General features: G+C 41.5%; 1 protein-coding gene across 1 annotated transcript in view; it reads right to left on the bottom strand.

Annotated features, from left to right (window-relative positions):
• ptprfa (protein tyrosine phosphatase receptor type Fa) overlaps positions 1 to 17,809 on the bottom strand; it is a gene marked incomplete at both ends in the record, with an annotated part of 258,404 nt that overhangs the window by 121,821 nt on the left and 118,774 nt on the right. The window contains 2 exons of the mRNA XM_083887919.1: positions 2,857 to 3,050; positions 11,582 to 11,890. Coding sequence (XP_083744045.1) covers positions 2,857 to 3,050; positions 11,582 to 11,890 — 503 coding nt within the window. The remainder of the gene's footprint in view (positions 1 to 2,856; positions 3,051 to 11,581; positions 11,891 to 17,809) is intronic.

Here is a 17,809-nt window from a genome sequence, read left to right as displayed (position 1 = left end):
TCTGTGACATAAAGGTCAACAGGAAACTGATAGAAAGACACAGCGCCACCTACGGAGGCGGGGCGGAGTCAGACGTACAAGCCCAATAATTCAGTTTTATCTCAAAGTAGTCCGACTGTCTGTCTTAGTCAGACTACGGCCTTAGCTTGATTAAGCTGTTCGTGTAAACGTTGTCTTTTAAGATCAAGTGATCAGCTGTTTGGGTGCTGGGAGAAAAAAAACAAACACTTGTTCACATGTTAGAAGTCCAATTTTAGTCCGACTAAGACAATAATTTGGTTCTCATAACGTCATGTAAACACTAAAAATCGAGTTCAGCCTTAGTCAGACTAACATACCTGGTTAATGTGATTCATTGATTCATTGATTCATCCAAAATGTCCTCCCCGGTTTTATCTGCGACGTGAAGGTCAACAGGAAACTGATAGAAAGACACAGCGCCACCTACGGAGGCCTAGTCAGATGTACAAGCCCAATAATTTAGTTTTCTCTGCAAGTAGTCTGATTGTCTGTCTTAGTCAGACTACGGCCTTAGCTGGATTAAACTGTTCACGTAAACGTTGTTCACATGTTAAAAGTCCAATTTTAGTCGAAACGAGACAATAATTTGGTTCTCTTAACATCATGTAAACACTAAAATCGAGCTCAGTCTTAGTCAGACTAACATACCTGGTTAATGTGATTATGGGGGCGAAGAGACTCATGCGTGAACTAATCTATTCTAGGAATGTCCTCTGTCTGTGAAACGACGCTGTCCGTCCTTCACACACCTGACAATGTCACCGACAGGTCAATGTATATACAAAATATTCATAAAAGATCAAAATATGATGCAAAGTAATGGAAAATAGGAGATGAGAAAACCTCATTTCAGCTCTGTTTTTTTCCCTCCACTTGTCACTGAATGTGAATAATATATCTAAATATCTATAATTTTAATCTCAGAGCCCTACAGAGTGGTTTTAAGTGAAGGGTTTTCCAATTCAAACCACGGTTTACTTCTGTTAGCGTTCACAAAGGTCGTTGTACAGTAGCTAAGATCGATGTAGCTGATTCGGAGTTGACGCTGAGCTGTAAATCACAGTGTCGTCAGCATAGAGGTGAAATTAAATGAATGAAAGAGGTCCCAGGACTGATCCCTGGGGCACTCCATTCAATATAAAGGGGTTCTGGAAGTGACACATTTCTGTCTTCCACACACTGTTACTGTAATTTGTCAAACCAACAGATCATTTTCTTCTCCCACACTAATAAGTCGAGTCCACGTTGTCAAAAGCGTAGGATTAATCAATAAAACGGTGTGTGTGTGTCCTATTATTTTACGACTTTGACGGCTACTGTATGATTTGCTTTGTGCATGAGACTGCGTGGACAATAAGAAACCACCTCCTGAGCTCCAGTGTCACAAGATTTCTTTGGTTCTTTTAATGCAGGGTCACATCTGCAGGTCCTTTTTGCTTTTGCTTTTGCCGAGTTTCTACTGATTTATTCTGATATGAAAGGACGTGTGTGTGTGTGAGGAGAAGGAAGAGTGTGTTCTGTTCTCTCTGCATCACTAATGGACTTTCAGTTGTATTATTTCACTTCACGGCCGTCCTGTGTGAGGTGAGGAGGACGCCGTGTGCCTGCATCGCTATCATCACTTCATGTTTTGACAGAGTGGATTTGTTCTGGAACTTTATAGTGAGACTATTTTATTTGGCTCACAGTGGCAGTTAAATCAAAGCCCTTCTTTAAAAGCCTTGTGACGATTGGCGGCCATCTTGGTCGCACCTCAACAACAACGACTTGGGCCAAACAACACAAGACTCCTATCTTAAACAGCCAAAGATACACGTTTGCACCCAAAATTAGGTTAAAAATGCCTTTCTTTGACTACGCATGCAAGGTTTCACTTCATCAAACTCTTTTACGGCTCAACCAAGAGCTGTGACTTCGAGATTCATGTTATCTTCTCTACTAGCTTGACTGTACAGACAAAATATTTGCATTAAAGGTGCCATATGTAAGAATGTGGCCAAAAACGGTTACTACACTCAAATTCAAAATACCGAGGTCTTTTAGGTTTCGTTATCTGACGTAACTGGCAACCCGTGGTTGCTCTGCAGCTGAGACTCTACTGACTGCAATGATTGGTAGACGGCGGTAGGTGGCGCCACATGACGCCAAAACACGATTTCAAAACATAAACATGATTTGCAGTCTGCAAAATAATTTTTTGAATGCAAATATTTTGTCTGTACTGTTGTTGTTGGTGAGTTCAGTTTGTTATATGAACATTATTCCTGAGTCTCTGTGACATATTAGGAGGATTTTATGGCCAGTTGCGTTAGATTTATTACATAATGCACATTTAAAAAAAATATTTTGCAGACTGCAAATCATGTTTATGTTTTGAAATCATGTTTTGGCGTCATGTGGCGCCACCTACCGCCGTCTACCAATCATTGCGGTCAGTAGAGTCTCAGTTGCAGAGCAACCATGGGTTGCCAGTTACATCAGAAAACGAAACCTAAAAGACCTCGGTATTTTGAATTTCAATGTAGTAACTGTTTTTGGCCACATTCTTACATATGGCGCCTTTAACTTCTGGTTAGTTAGTGAAGGGACAAACTGCTTCATCCCTCCGCTAAATCCAATCTTGGTAACTTCTGCAGACACTGGGTTAGCAAGTAGCCATATAGCCAATTGGCTTCTGGAAAAAAGAAGCAAATGTGTATCTTCCACCATCTTGGGGAACATGGACTTTTTCTGCTTAAACTAAAGCATTTCAGACAAAGTTCCTTCTGGTTTTTTTTCGTCCCTCTAATTGAACCCTAAGAATTCTGGGAAGGTTCTGTCAGAGTGCGACGGTACCTGTGCGTCCGGGAGGGCGACGTCCACGATGACCGGCTGCCCGTGAGGCTCGCCGTTCTCCAGCCGGGAGTAGACCAGCTGGTAGCCTCTGATCTGACCGTGCTGCTTCACGGACAGCGGCGGCTTCCAGGTCACTCTGATGCTGGTGGAGTTGAGGGCGTCGGCCTCCACCTTCCTGGGCGGAGCTCCGGGCACTGCAAGCACACAGCGGAACAACGGTGATTATCGTCATTTGAGATGATGACGACGGAGGTTTCACAGTTTTAAGATGAGAATCTCGTCCGTCCAATTTAGAGAAGTTGGATCGTTGAATAACTTTGCATTGCAGGGGATTATTCGCATATTAATAATATGTATGTGTCCTTAAGGGAGAAGCAGAAAGAAGAAGAAGAAGAATAGGTTTCCTTTATCTTTTGTATTTTTCGATTCACCACTGTCAAAAACTATAGAGCCAAAGGAGAAAAGTAATACTAAGAAATAATTAAATTCTCATATTGTATTAATGAGATTTTTTTTTTTTTTTGCATTATAAAGTGGTCAGAACTCTCTCTATGTGTCCTTCAGCAGCCATATCAATCTGACCCCAACTCGATAAAAGTCATCTTTTCCACTTTAACAAACACGTTCAGGCTCAGCGGTGCCGGTCACGTCTGGGTTTTTCCACAAAGTGGAAATTGACTTGAGCACAGTTCCTGTTTCCTTCCTGCTGCTCAGCCTCCCGGCCTGAACCGGTGCAGCCTTCATTTCCTGTGTGCAGCCTCTACTGATTCTCTGGCTGAGATGATTCTGTGCTAAATTAATTTCCTTATTGATGAATTACTGGCATTATCATCCTCTCCGCCGGCTCTGCTTGTTTATTTTTCTATCCCCAGGTTTCAGTGGTTTCAGGAAGTCGTGAAGAGGATTTGAAGAGTCTCTCTTCATCTGCAGCTCAAACACAAACACACAGAGGTTTGGTTGAGATGTCTCAGTGTGGATGTCAGTCTCTGAAACGGCTTCCTTACTCAATCAACAGGAAACTGATAGAAAGACACAGCGCCACTGACGCCTACCTAGGTGGAGTCAGACGTTCAAGCCCAATAATTGAGTTTTCTCTGCAAGTAGTCCGATTGTCTGTCTTAGTCAGACTACGGTCTTAGCTGGATTAAACTGTTCATGTAAACGTTGTCTTTTAAGATCAAGTGATCAGCTGTTTGAGTGCTGGGAGAAAAAAACAAACACTTGCTCTCATGTTAAAAGTCCGATTTTAGTCAGACTAAGACAATAATTTGGTTCTCTCAACGTCATGTAAACACTAAAATTGAGCTCAGCCTTAGTCAGACTAACATACCTGGATAATGTGATTCATAGTCCGATTACTCTTGCATGTATACATTTAAAAATGTCCACCATGGTTTTCTGTGACATAAAGGTCAACACCTACGGAGGCCGAGTCAGACGTACAAGTCCAATAATTGAGTTTTCTCTGCAAGTAGTCCGATTGTCTGTCTTAGTCAGACTATGATCTTAGCTGGATTAAACTGTTCATGCAAACGTTGTCTTTTAAGGTCAATTGATCAGCTGTTTGGGTCCTGGGAGAAAAAAAACAAACACTTGCTCTCATGTTAAAAGTCCGATTTTAGTCAGACTAAGACAATAATTTGGTTCTCTCAACGTCATGTAAACACTAAAATCGAGCTCAGCCTTAGTCAGACTAACATACCTGTGTAATATGATTCATAGTCCGATTACCTCTGCATGTATACGCTTAGTCGGACTGGAGTCGGTTCTGCACATGCACCAAAATGTCCACCATGGTTTTTCTGTGACATAAAGGTCAACAGGAAACTGATAGAAAGACACAGCGCCACCTACGGAGGCGGAGTCAAACGTACAAGCCCAATAATTCAGTTTTCTCTGCAAGTAGTCCAATTGTCTGTCTTAGTCAGACTACGGTCTTAGCTGGATTAAACTGTTCATGTAAACGGTGTCTTTTAAGATCAAGTGATCAGCTGTTTGGGTGCTGGGAGAAAAAAAACACTTGCTCTCATGTTAAAGTCCGATTTTAGTCGGACTAAGACAATAATTTGGTTCTCTCAACGTCATGTAAACACTAAAATCGAGCTCAGCCTTAGTCAGACTAACATACCTGGATAATGTGATTCATAGTACGATTACTAATGCATGTATATACTTAAAAATGTCCCCCCCCCCCCCCCCCCGGTTTTCCTGTAACATAAAGGTCAACAGGAAACTGATAGAAAGAGACAGCGCCACCTATGGAGGCGGAGTCAGATGTACAGGCCCAATAATTCAGTTTTCTCTCAGCAAGTAGTCCAATTGTCTGTCTTAGTCAGACTATGGGGTTAACTGGATTAAAGTGTTTGTGTAAACGTGCTCTTTGACAAAATTAGCATGAGAACAATGGACCACAGGGAAAACGTTGTCTTTTGAGGTCAATCGATCGTCTGTTTGGGTGCAGATGGACGTGAACATTCGTGTCTCGCTGTGTGCGCGGACACATTACACCGATATAGCTGCTCGTCTGATGACTGAGTGTCAGCCAGACAGTTATCCACCTGAGGAAGTTACAAGGGTAATGTGAAGGTTGCCAGCTACTTCGTGCAGGATATACACATCAAAGCTTGTCACACGGCGCCCCAGGAGGACGCTGGGAGCCGGGCTGCGGAGAGCGCTCATGTCCGACGATATAGAATATCAAAATGAGGCGATGAGATTCATGTAGACTGCTTGGTCAGCCTCAGAGGGACGAGTAATTGAATACAGATTTGACTCGGACAAAAAAAAAAAACGAGGTGATGAGGCTGTGCAAGTTTAAATGGTATTCAAGGGAGATGAGGGAGGGAGGGAAGGGAGGGGAGGGGTGTCACTCACTCAGCAGCTTCTCTAATGTGATGTCAGCACTGTGTACTGTCGACTAATTAGAATCGTTTAACCTCCCGTACAAGAATCAATGTTCAAGCTTTGTAAGAACAATGCCAATAAAGCGACGTGCTAAGCTACAGCGTGTGTGTGTGTGTGTTCAGAGGGGAGGGGAAATGGAATCCCAGAGCAGGAGAAGCAGCACTGACGTCACCTCAAACCGTCTCCGTCTGTCCGTCTGTTAACTCCATAACCGTCCGACGCTTTGATTGACAGGCTTCAAACTAGGCAGGCGAGTTTCTGACGAGACCATTGTGTGCGGCGCTGACTTTGAGGGCGTTTGGATGAGAGAAATTGGTCGGAATCTGACAGATATATCACTAAATGAGCCACTTTAACGCCCCCGTCTCACATGGAGAATTTCACTAATAAATCATCATGTCAACATTTTAACGTTGTTTGGGTAAGAAATTAATGAGCTTTCTGTAGAAATTGCGACAAAGTCTAGGGATCATTAAACAAAAGGCAACAGTGAATAATGAATGGTGAATGAAGACTCTGGTGCTGGAGAGTGAGCGCTTTATAAAGTGATGCAAACTCCAGTTTCCTGCCGTAAATGGTAGTTTAATGGCGAGATAAATCAGCAAATGTATTCTTAAGATAAAGAATCGCTAAAAAGATGTCATACTGGCGGCCTACGCTCTTAGAAATAAGGGTTCCAAAAGGTTCCTTCTACAAGGGCTGAGGTTCTACTTGGAACCATTTGCTCAAGGGTTCTTGGTAACACTAATGGTTCCAGTAAGAACCATTTTTGATCCAGAGAACCCTTTAAAACCCCTTTCCTGAATAAAGGGTTCTTGGTGGAACCCTCCAAATGGGTTCCAGGTGGAACTTTATAAAAAAAAAGGTTCCACCTAGTTAGTAATATTTTTTATAATTGAAAGAATAAGAAGACATTTGGTTATAATCACGTTAGTAAATGTATTACATTCAACAGTAAATTACATGTATGTACACTCTTAGAAATAAGGGTTCCAAAAGTGTTCTTCTACAAGGCCTGAGGTTCTACCTGGAACCATTTGTTTTTCAAGGTTTTTCTTGGTAACATTTAAGGTTCCAGTAAGAAGTTCAGAGAACATTTCGATCCAGAGAACCCTTTAAAACCCCTTTCCTGAAAAAGGGGTTCTTGGTGGAACCCTCCAAAAGGGTTCTCCTATGAGGACTAGCACTATGAACTGGTTCTACTTAGCACTTTTATTTCAAAGAATGTACAGATCTTTTGAAGGCACTCATTTCTAACGTTTAGTGACTAGAAAATGCAATTCTAGGAATTCCAATATGTCATTACAACACTTATGGTTCCAGTAAGAAACATTTTGATCCAGAGAACCCTTTAAAACCCCTTTCCTGAATAAAGGAATTTAAAAGGGTTCTTGGTGGAACCCTCCAAAAGGATTCCAGGTAGAACCAAAAAGGGTTCTCCTATGAGGACAAGCTGAGGAACTTATATGGTTCTACTTAGCACTTTTATTCCTAAGAGTGTAAGACACTTTTGAAGGCACCAACAGATATAAATAAACGTTTAGTGCTTCACAAATGCACCACTGTGGGAGCGCCCGAGCCCTAAATTATATTTGCTAGCAATATTTTTTTATAATCATAAGAATAAGAAATTTTGTTATAATTATCCCATTAGTAAATTTAACTGTAAATGACATATTTAAATAAGCTGGATGGGTGTTTTAATTACAGTTATTACGTTATTATTCACTTCATTTTAGATTAATTTCTCTGTTTTTGACATCGCTAGATTTATTTTGCCACATTAAAACAATAATTTTAACTCTCACGTCGTGATGAAAACAACGTCAAATCTCGGTGTTAACGCAGTCGACTCTGACTTCGCAATGAAACCGTAATTGTGCGACGGCAGCGTTGTGTGGCGTGTTGATGCTCAGCAGAGCTGCTGCATTCTGCGGACGTTTAACGGACAGATACGCTGGAGAAATGCAAGTGACGACGAGCTGAAAGTCAAATGGAGTGCAGAGATATGGACAGAGATGAAAGGAGTGAGATTAAAATTCAGCCGCGCTGCAGAAATAAGTAAAGTGTATAGAGGAGGAGGAGGAGGACAGTCAGTCGTCTGTGTGGAGATTCAGCTCTGACATCAGATTAATGGTAAACCCGGCAGCTGAAGAAGACACTAAATAAATATTTTCCCATGCACAAAAACAGATTATTTAATTCCATTATAGAAGTAAATAATAAATATAAAAAGATAGAACGTAATCTCCAGGAGGATTTAAGCTTTGAGACGGACAATATTTGAAGAATCTGCCTTTGATAGAGACACGATGTAATCAAAGAAGAAGAAGAAGACGTGGTCACTGAGGAGGAAAAACCAAGGGAAAACATACGTTCGAGTCTTCTGCACAGAAGGTGGAGGAGCTGTTGTTGTTGCTGCATTTAACTCATATTTTCTATGTTTAATATACAAAACTCTGCATTTAATTAATTACATTTACATTAAACGTTAATTTAAAAAATAGATCAGGCGAGAACGGGAGTGGGCCCAGATGTTAATGTATGTTCACAGATGCTCTCATCAGAACATGTCTGATTACAGAGGAGTAAAGTAGGAAATGAAAATGAAGGAAAATAGAAAAATCATTTAATGGGAGTCTTCTATCTATCTATCTATCTATCTATCTATCTATCTATCTATCTATCTATCTATCTATCTATCTATCTATCTATCTATCTATCTATCTATCTATCTATCTATCTATCTATCTAATAGCAGCTTGCTAACCACGCAGCTAGCTATATCTATCTATCTATCTATCTATCTATCTATCTATCTATCTATCTATCTATCTATCTATCTATCTATCTATCTATCTATCTATCTATCTATCTATCTAATAGCAGCTTGCTAACCACGCAGCTAGCTAGATATAGCATCAATCTATCTATCTGTCTGTCGGTCGGTCGGTCGGTCGGTCGGTCGGTCGATCTATCTATCTATCTATCTATCTATCTATCTATCTATCTATCTATCTATCTATCCGATAGCAGCTAGCTAACCATGCAGCTAGCTAGATAAAGTATCTATCTATCTATCTATCTATCTATCTATCTATCTATCTATCTATCTATCTATCTATCTATCTATCTATCTATCTATCTATCTATCTATCTATCTATCTATCTATCTATCCGATAGCAGCTAGCTAACCATGCAGCTAGCTAGATAAAGCATCTATCTATCTATCTATCTATCTATCTATCTATCTATCTATCTATCTATCTATCTATCTATCTATCTATCTATCTATCTATCTATCTATCAAAAATGAAAAGCCAGTAGTACATTAATAGTGACACACAAAACCATTATACATTTGTATTAATATTATCATTATTATTACAATAAATAATAAAACAATTCATAAATATAGAAAAGAATTGGAAGCTGAATTGTTTTTTTGTTTTATTTAAATAGAATTTAGTGTAATATTCAGTAATATTTTCACAAATAAATCCCAATTCAAATTCAGTGGGTTATGGTGAGGGTCTCTTATCAGAGAAAGCTGTCAGAATAAAGAGCTTTTTAATACAGAATGTAAGTAAATAAAACAAACCGACAGCAGCTTTAAGTGTCTGTTCTGATTGTCCATAAATAAAAATCAGTAAAGTCTCTTCCTGCAAAACAGAATATGAGAAGTGAAGTGTTGTCAGAGACGTAGAGGGAATGTTTATGACAGAGACAGAGTCAGGAAATCTCAGCTTCAGCTTCAATCTTTCAGCCACAAACAGAGAGAAAACAGATCTGTGCCCAGTGAGTTTTAAAGCACAGTCATATAAAGACACAAGGCCACTGACTTTTTTTAGACTAATATGATAAAGAGGTAAATGACAGGGAAGAGGAGGCAGAGCAGAGGCAGCAGAGTCGGTCACGACACTGAGCAGAGCCTCTGTGCTCCACTTCCTTAAACCCCCCTGACATTATCCAGGAATTATCCTCGGACAGTTTGAGTCTCTCCAGTGAAGAGCTCATTTCATGACCTGTCCAATTATGTCTTCATAAAACCACGGGAATCCTCTTTGGATGAGGATTTGTTGTAATGTGTTGTGACTCATATATGTGTGAGCACTGGACTGAGCCTACACTCTATTTCTGAGCCTACACTCTATTTCTGAGCCTACGCTCTATTTCTGAGCCTACGCTCTATTTCTGAGCCTGCGCTCTATTTCTGAGCCTACGCTCCGTTTCTGAGCCTGCGCTCAATTTCTGAGCCTACGCTCAATTTCTGAGCCTACGCTCTATTTCTGAGCCTGCTCTCTATCTGTGAGCCTGCGCTCAATTTCTGAGCCTACGCTCTATTTCTGAGTCTGCGCTCTATCTCTGAGCCTACGCTCTATTTCTGAGTCTGCACTCTATCTCTGAGCCTACGCTCTATTTCTGAGCCTGTGCTCTGTTTCTGAGCCTGTGCTCTGTTTCTGAGCCTGTGCTCTGTTTCTGAGCCTACGCTCTATTTCTGAGTCTGCGCTCTATCTCTGAGCCTACGCTCTATTTCTGAGCCTACGCTCTATCTGTGGACCTGCGCTCTGTTTCTGAGCCTGCGCTCTGTTTCTGAGCCTACGCTCTATCTGTGAGCCTACACTCTATCTGTGAGCCTGCGCTCTAACTCTGAGCCTGCGCTCTATTTCTGGGCCTGCACTCTATTTCTGAGCCTACGCTCTATTTCTGAGCATGTGCTCTATCTCTGAGCCTACGCTCTATTTCTGAGCCTGCGCTCTATCTCTGAGCCTTCGCTCTGTTTGTGAGTCTGCGCTCTATTTCTGAGCCTGCGCTCTATTTCTGAGCCTGCCCCTCTGTTTTTGAGCCTACACTCTATCTCTGAGCCTGCACCTCATTTCTGAGCCTACGCTGTATTTCTGAGCCTAAGCTCCATTTCTGAGACTGTGCTCTGTTTGTGAGTCTGCGCTCTATTTCTGAGCCTGCGCTCTATTTCTGAGCCTGCGCCTCTGTTTTTGAGCCTACACTCTATCTCTGAGCCTGCACCACATTTCTGAGCCTACGCTGTATTTCTGAGCCTACGCTCCATTTCTGAGACTGTGCTCTATTTCCGAGCCTACGCTCTATTCCTGAACCTGCGCTCCATCTCTAAGCCTGCACTCCATTTCTGAGCCTGTGCTCTATTTCCGAGCCCCTGAGTAAGTCACTCGCCAAGTTTCAGAGTTGGACAGTTAGGCGATTAGCAGCCAGACAGGTGTTCCTAGCATGTATAGATAGAAGATCATACATGAAACTCAAAAGTGCTTGGAAAGTTTTGAATAGAACAGGTCAGAGTTTGGAAAAATAATTAGGGTTAGAGGAAGCAGAATTCAAGCAAAAAGTGTCTTTGGAACTGGATTCACCACTGAGCTCACTCAACGTCAAGAGTGAGGGTTGGGTCTTTTACTTTGGTTCCGCTTTGGTTCCGCTATAAATCGACTGTTCGATAGTATGATTGCTGAAATAAAATGTATTAAGAAGAGTTCCATGTTCTGAAATGTACAGATCCTGACAAAATAGAGCTGATAGAGCTGAAATGTGCATGTTCACACAGCTCTTACTGATGCTAACAGGATGCTAAAGCCGATTAAATCATTTGATTAAACTTGTTTCCATTGGTGAGAATGACGTTTAACATAAGCTAAGTTTGGCTTAGTCACAGAGGTTTATGAGGCAGTTATATCTTGTTATAACTGACATAAGTGATCAGTTGAAGTGGAAACGACAGCAGAAGGAGGAGGAGGAGGCGACAGGAGCAGAAAGTTCCAGAAGGTCGAGGCCCATGACACCCACGTTACATACCATCCTCCTGGGTTCTGCCACGTGCTGCGGGGCTCTCTGGACCGGGCCCGACGTCCGTGTAAGCCCTCACCCACACCATGTACTCGGTCCACTTCTCCAGGTCGTCCAGCACGTAGCTGGTGACGTTGGCGCCGATCGTGCCCGCCACCTGGTGGCGCTCCACGTCCTCCCCTGTGACCGCCTGGTAGGCGAGGGAGTAGCGCACTATCTCGCCGTGGTGGCTGTCTTTGGGCGGCGGCACCCAGCTCACCTCGATGCTGGTGGAGCTGAGGCCGAGCAAGCGTACGTCCTGGGGCGGGGCCGAAGGGGCTGATGGGAGGAGGGGGAGGAGGAGGAGGAGGGGGAGGAGGGAAGGTTCATGGTCAAGCAGGGTGGATGATGGAGGACATAACGACTGACCGTCTGAACTGTGACGGTGTGCGACAGAAACAGGCTGAATATCATTTTTGTCAAGTGAATTTTCTCCACATTCTATCATATTATAGTATATATATATATATTTATATAAAATCTGCCCATTAATTCCATAGTTTGGAGTCAGGAAGAAGGTGACAGGTCACCGGTGCAAAAAGCTTTTAGAGCGAGCTAACAGTTGCGGGTGGTATATTTTCCCCCGGTAATGGAACTACTGTATACACTGACTATATTATTATAAAATTTCATGATTATAATTGAACCTCTAATCCTACCTTTTTAAAGGCTTTTATTACAGTGTCAGGCATCGCATGTTTGAGGATCAGGAGGTCACAGCAATCAGACTTTCTTACTTTCCTACTGATAAATCATGGCTGAGAATATGATAACTTATCCATCCATCATCTACCGCTTTTTCCTCCACCAGAGGGTCGCGGGGGGTGCTGTGCCTATCTCAGCAGACATTGGGCGATAGGCGGGGTACGCCCTGGACAGTTCGCCAGTCCTATGATAACTTATCATTCATCATATTTTATTTTATTTCGTGCTATCACTTTGTTTTATCTATATATATTACACATTTTAACATTTTACTTTTAAGACTCACTTCTTTATCTATCTATCTATCTATCTATCTATCTATCTATCTATCTATCTATCTATCTATCTATCTATCTATCTATCTATCTATCTATCTATCTATCTATCTATCTATCTATCTATCTGATAGCAGCTAGCAAACCACACAGCTATCTATCTATCTATCTATCTATCTATCTATCTATCTATCTATCTATCTATCTATCTATCTATCTATCTATCTATCTATCTATCTATCTATCTGCTAGCAGCTAGCAAACCACGCAGCTAGCTAGATTATCTATCTATCTATCTATCTATCTATCTATCTATCTATCTATCTATCTATCTATCTATCTATCTATCTATCTATCTATCTATCTATCTATCTATCTATCTTCTGATAGCAGCTAGCTAACCACGCAGCTCGCTAGATCTATCTATCTATCTATCTATCTATCTATCTATCTATCTATCTATCTATCTATCTATCTATCTATCTATCTATCTATCTGATAGCAGCTAGCAAACCACACAGCTATCTATCTATCTATCTATCTATCTATCTATCTATCTATCTATCTATCTATCTATCTATCTATCTATCTATCTATCTATCTGCTAGCAGCTAGCAAACCACGCAGCTAGCTAGATATAGCATCTATCTATCTATCTATCTATCTATCTATCTATCTATCTATCTATCTATCTATCTATCTATCTATCTATCTATCTATCTATCTATCTATCTATCTATCTATCTAATAGCAGCTTGCTAACCACGCAGCTAGCTAGATATAGCATCGATCTATCCACTTTGAGACAATAACAACTCAAAGTTACAATAACTTTTAACTATTTAAATTAAATGGCTCCTTCAAAACTATACTCATCTTGAAAAGAAATCATCGAAACCGACCTGAATGTAACTTTTAGTGTTTAAAATGGAGAGTTCAAAGTGATTTTATTTTGCACACACATGTCACAGTCCAGAGGGCAGACAACAACAAAAAAACCACACAAACAACAAAATCATGGTGAAACATCACAATGTTTTCTGTAAAACAACAGGGATCCCCTCACACCAGTGTGAAGTTTCACCAACTTAAGAGTGAAAAAAACAAGCACACGGCAACACAAAATAACACAAAACAACACAAGAAGAACACAACAAATGAGATGACAGCAGAGTGAGCAGCACAGTTGCAGCAGGAGGGACGCTGGGACTCTGTCTCTGCTGGGGCTTTTTGCTTTTTTGTTCACTTTCTCCAGAGCTGCCTTTGATAAGAGGGAGCTGTGATTCCCACACACACACACACACACACACACACACACACACGCACACACACACACACACACTGAAGGAACCTTTGGATGCAGCTCGTGATCAAAGCGACACAGCTCCATGTGTGGGAGAAGACGCTGAGCTGCCAGATACACATGTAAACACAAACAGGGCAGTCGGGGTAGAGGCTGCACAGGCGGGGGGGGGGGGGGGATTAACGGGCCGAACACCCGTACAGTAAATACGCAGCGGAGGCGTCAACTGAAACGCCGCTAATTCACCTTTCAATGCAGCGGCTTTGAGGGTTGCACAACAAAGTTTGACTGTCCAAGCGACTAATTTCAACACCTTTTTGTAGCCTTAAAAAAACCCGACATGTATGTGTTTCACTGAAACTAAGAAAGAACACTTCAAGAAAGACTTCAATTGACATCAAATTCAAGGACTTTTCAACGACTTTCCCACGACTAATTCCTTCAAAATCAAGGGCAGAATCAAAGGACACAGCTAAAGATGGGAGGACAACTTGGACGAGCTTTGTCTTCGGTGTTATCTCAAATGAATGGTAATCTTAAATTAACTCTTAATGTGTGTATTTACAGTGTATATATACACATAAACATCTCAAATATGAACAACCTTGTGATACTGGTAAACACCAAATTTATTGTTTCAGTTGATTTAGGATTATTTTGATGTGCTGAATCCAAAAATCACATTGGTTTTGCTCAATCAGGTTAAAGCTACATATTTGTTTTTTCACGTTTTTGTTTACATGTACCGGTATTTTCACGTCATATGGTGCAAAATTCTGTGATGTTTCTCGCGATAAACAAATTCTTAAGAATTTCACATGTGCCGACTATTTTTGTGAATGAAATGGCTTGGACGAGAAGATCTTGCAAAAATAAGCCTGACGCATTCTGCTACATCTGCAGTGAATACACCATTGTTCCTAACAGGAATCTAGTCACAAGTTTCATAAAGCGTACTTATTCTGGTATTAAACTTGGTGACCAGGATAAAGTTTGGGCTAAATGTAATCAATTTAGTGAGAAGATCGGATTTAAAAACAATCAAATTAGCATAAAAACCTGACCTGATTGCAAATTTTAGAGTTAAAAAAGCTTCTAAAACTAACGAAAGCTAGCAAAATTGTAGCAAAAATGCTGTGCTTAGTTTTATTTATTTTATACATAGTCATTTTGGGTGTATTTCTTTTTTATAATATAAGGTGTTTGCGTATTATTACCACGTTATCATTTACCAAGGGTGCACCTGCGTGAGCGACGCTAACGCCGTTAATGTTAACGTATGTCGCGTTTCCATGACGACTGATCAGAAATACGCGCGACACGTCATGTTTACGCGACTCACCGAAACGAGTCTCTAAAGTAACGCGGTTTTTCGTGCCGCTGCACCGGAGTCCGGGCACCGTTTAGCAGTTAGCCGCGTTAGCTCCTTTAGCGCCGTTAGTGGTCTGTTTATTAAAGGAAAAGAGCAGCGCTACAAATAACCAACGTACCCATGTACTGCGTATGTGTGCCTCTGTTTTTAAAGTTTATGGTGCAAAATGGTCCTAATTCAGCTGAAAAGACAAAGACAATGCGATTTTCCGTATAATTATCTACCGCTAGCTCAAACACTACATAGTCCATACAAAGAACTCGAACAATATGTTCTGTGGAGGGACCGTATCTATGTTCCCCGGGTCCTATGTTCCCCGGGTCCTATGTTCCCCGGGTCCTATGTTCCCCGGGTCCTATGTTCCCCGGGTCCTATGTTCCCCGGGTCTTATGTTCCCCGGGTCCTTTGTTCCCCGGGTCCTATGTTCCCAGCTTTGGATGTGACCAGGGAACATAGGACCCTTTCTCTAAAAAAGAGTTCTATGTTCCATGCTGTTCACCCAAAAGGACCCGGGGAACATAGGACCCTACCCCTTACCCTAAACGTAACCCTAACCCTTTACCCTGGAGCTCCACACCCAGGCTTCCACAAAGTGGGGAACATAGGACCCTTTCTCTAAAAAAGGGTTCTATGTTCCCCGCTGTTCACCCAAAAGGACCTGGGGAACTTAGGACCCTACCCCTTACCCTAACCCTAACCCTAACCCTTTACCCTGGAGCTCCACACCCAGGCGTCCACAAAGTGGGGAACATAGGACCCTTTTTTAAAGAAAAGGTCCGATGCTCCCCGATCGGGGAACATAGGACCCGGGGAACAGGTACGACCCCTTCTCTGGAAACAGCAGACATCCCATCACCGCCAACTTTACCCAACTTTTGTCCTTTAAACTTATCTTGGGACCAACTTTGACCCAGAGTTTAAGAACTGCTGCTCTGGTCTTTATGTCCGGCCTCCTCTGATGGTCAGGAGGTGGAGACAGTGGTGATGCTCACTCAAAGTCTTCAGACCTGTTCTCGAATGTCCTGACACGGAAGCGAGGAGGAGACAGTGCAACTCAAAGTGACAAATGTGAACTGTGGTGTTTGCAGTGAGAGTCTGTGCTGCCTCAGTGATTCCACACCTGACAGCTAAAGCATGTCGAGCTGTGGGAGAGCTTAGGTTCTTTTTAAGGAGCTGACATAAATAATAAAGCATGCCAGAGAGACAGAGGCAAAGGGTCCAGTCTTAGATATGCAGCCGAGCTCTGAATCAAAGGTGTTCAGCAGTACTACCACTGTCAGTGTGTGTGTGTGTGTGTGTGTGTGTGTGTGTGTGTGTGTGTGTGTGTGTGTAGGCACTGTGGTTCTCCACAGAAGCACACTCGACGCTTTATTTTGAAGGAACGTGACAATCATGACGACAGAGGTCTCTCTTTCTATTTGTCAAAATCCACAATGTGCACGTGATTTACAGTATAGGACAAAGGCTGCAAGGTTCAAATATATCATATAATACTAACACTGCAAATATTTAGCTCATTTTATTTGATTGACAGGTGTTTTACGGCAACTTTTTAAATAAGTGATTAATCATTTAAGTGTCATTTTTATACATATATATATATATATATATATATATTAGTGCTGTGCAATAGGTTAGCATTAACACATGATGCGTTTCCATGATGACTGACCGGAAAAAGACACGCATGACGTCATGTTTTACGTGCCGCGACACCGGAGTCCAGATACCGCTTTCCAGTTAGCTCCGTTAGCTGCATTAGCTCCTTTAACGCTGTTAGCGCAGTCGAACTGGAGCGGTCTGTTTATTAAAGGAAAAGAGCAGCGCTACAAATAACCTAGCGTACCTGTGTTATTGCGTTTGTGTGACTCTGTTTTTAAAGTTTAGCGCTACGTTTGAGACTCATTTTAACAATCCAGAGTCACGTAAACATGGCGTCCACGTGTCTTTTTCCAGGTCAGATGTCATGGAAACGCGTTGAGCGTTAACGTGCGTTAATGTTGACGCCGTTAAACTGGAGCTTTAAGCTAAAAACCTTAACTATTACCTCAAGGGCAATTTAACCCCTTAAGAGATCCTAAGGACATTTTGTGCCATTCCGTTTATTATTATTATTATTATTATTATTATTATTATTATTTTCAAGTCAGTATAACCATGTTGCATGATTATAGGTCAAATTTGCCAGAGGATATTCATTTTTGGAAAAGTTCAGAATTCCCGCCTCTCACAAAAACCCGACATATTTGTTCCTGGCGGCAAAAAATGTGCACTGTTTTAAAAGGTTAAAATGCCCAAATTATACTTCATATTTGATGTGTATGTATACTTCAGACTGAATTAGGGACAAATGTGTTAGGATACACCAACCAGTTTTGACTATAAGGATTAGAAGCCATGGTTGAATAAAGTATTTATAATACATGCATATTTATATATATGGGGTGGATTGAAGCGGTGGCTTTTACGGCTGACAGAAAAACTCTTGAGAATGACATTCCTCTGTTGTCTCGGTGCATGAACTCATGTTCAGCAGGATCGAG

This window comes from Microchirus variegatus (genome assembly GCF_963457635.1).
Source record: "Microchirus variegatus genome assembly, chromosome: 4".
In the NCBI taxonomy this organism is placed as follows: domain Eukaryota; kingdom Metazoa; phylum Chordata; class Actinopteri; order Pleuronectiformes; family Soleidae; genus Microchirus; species Microchirus variegatus.
Note: the sequence above shows the minus strand (reverse complement) of the source record. Positions and strands in the feature narration are given on the sequence as shown.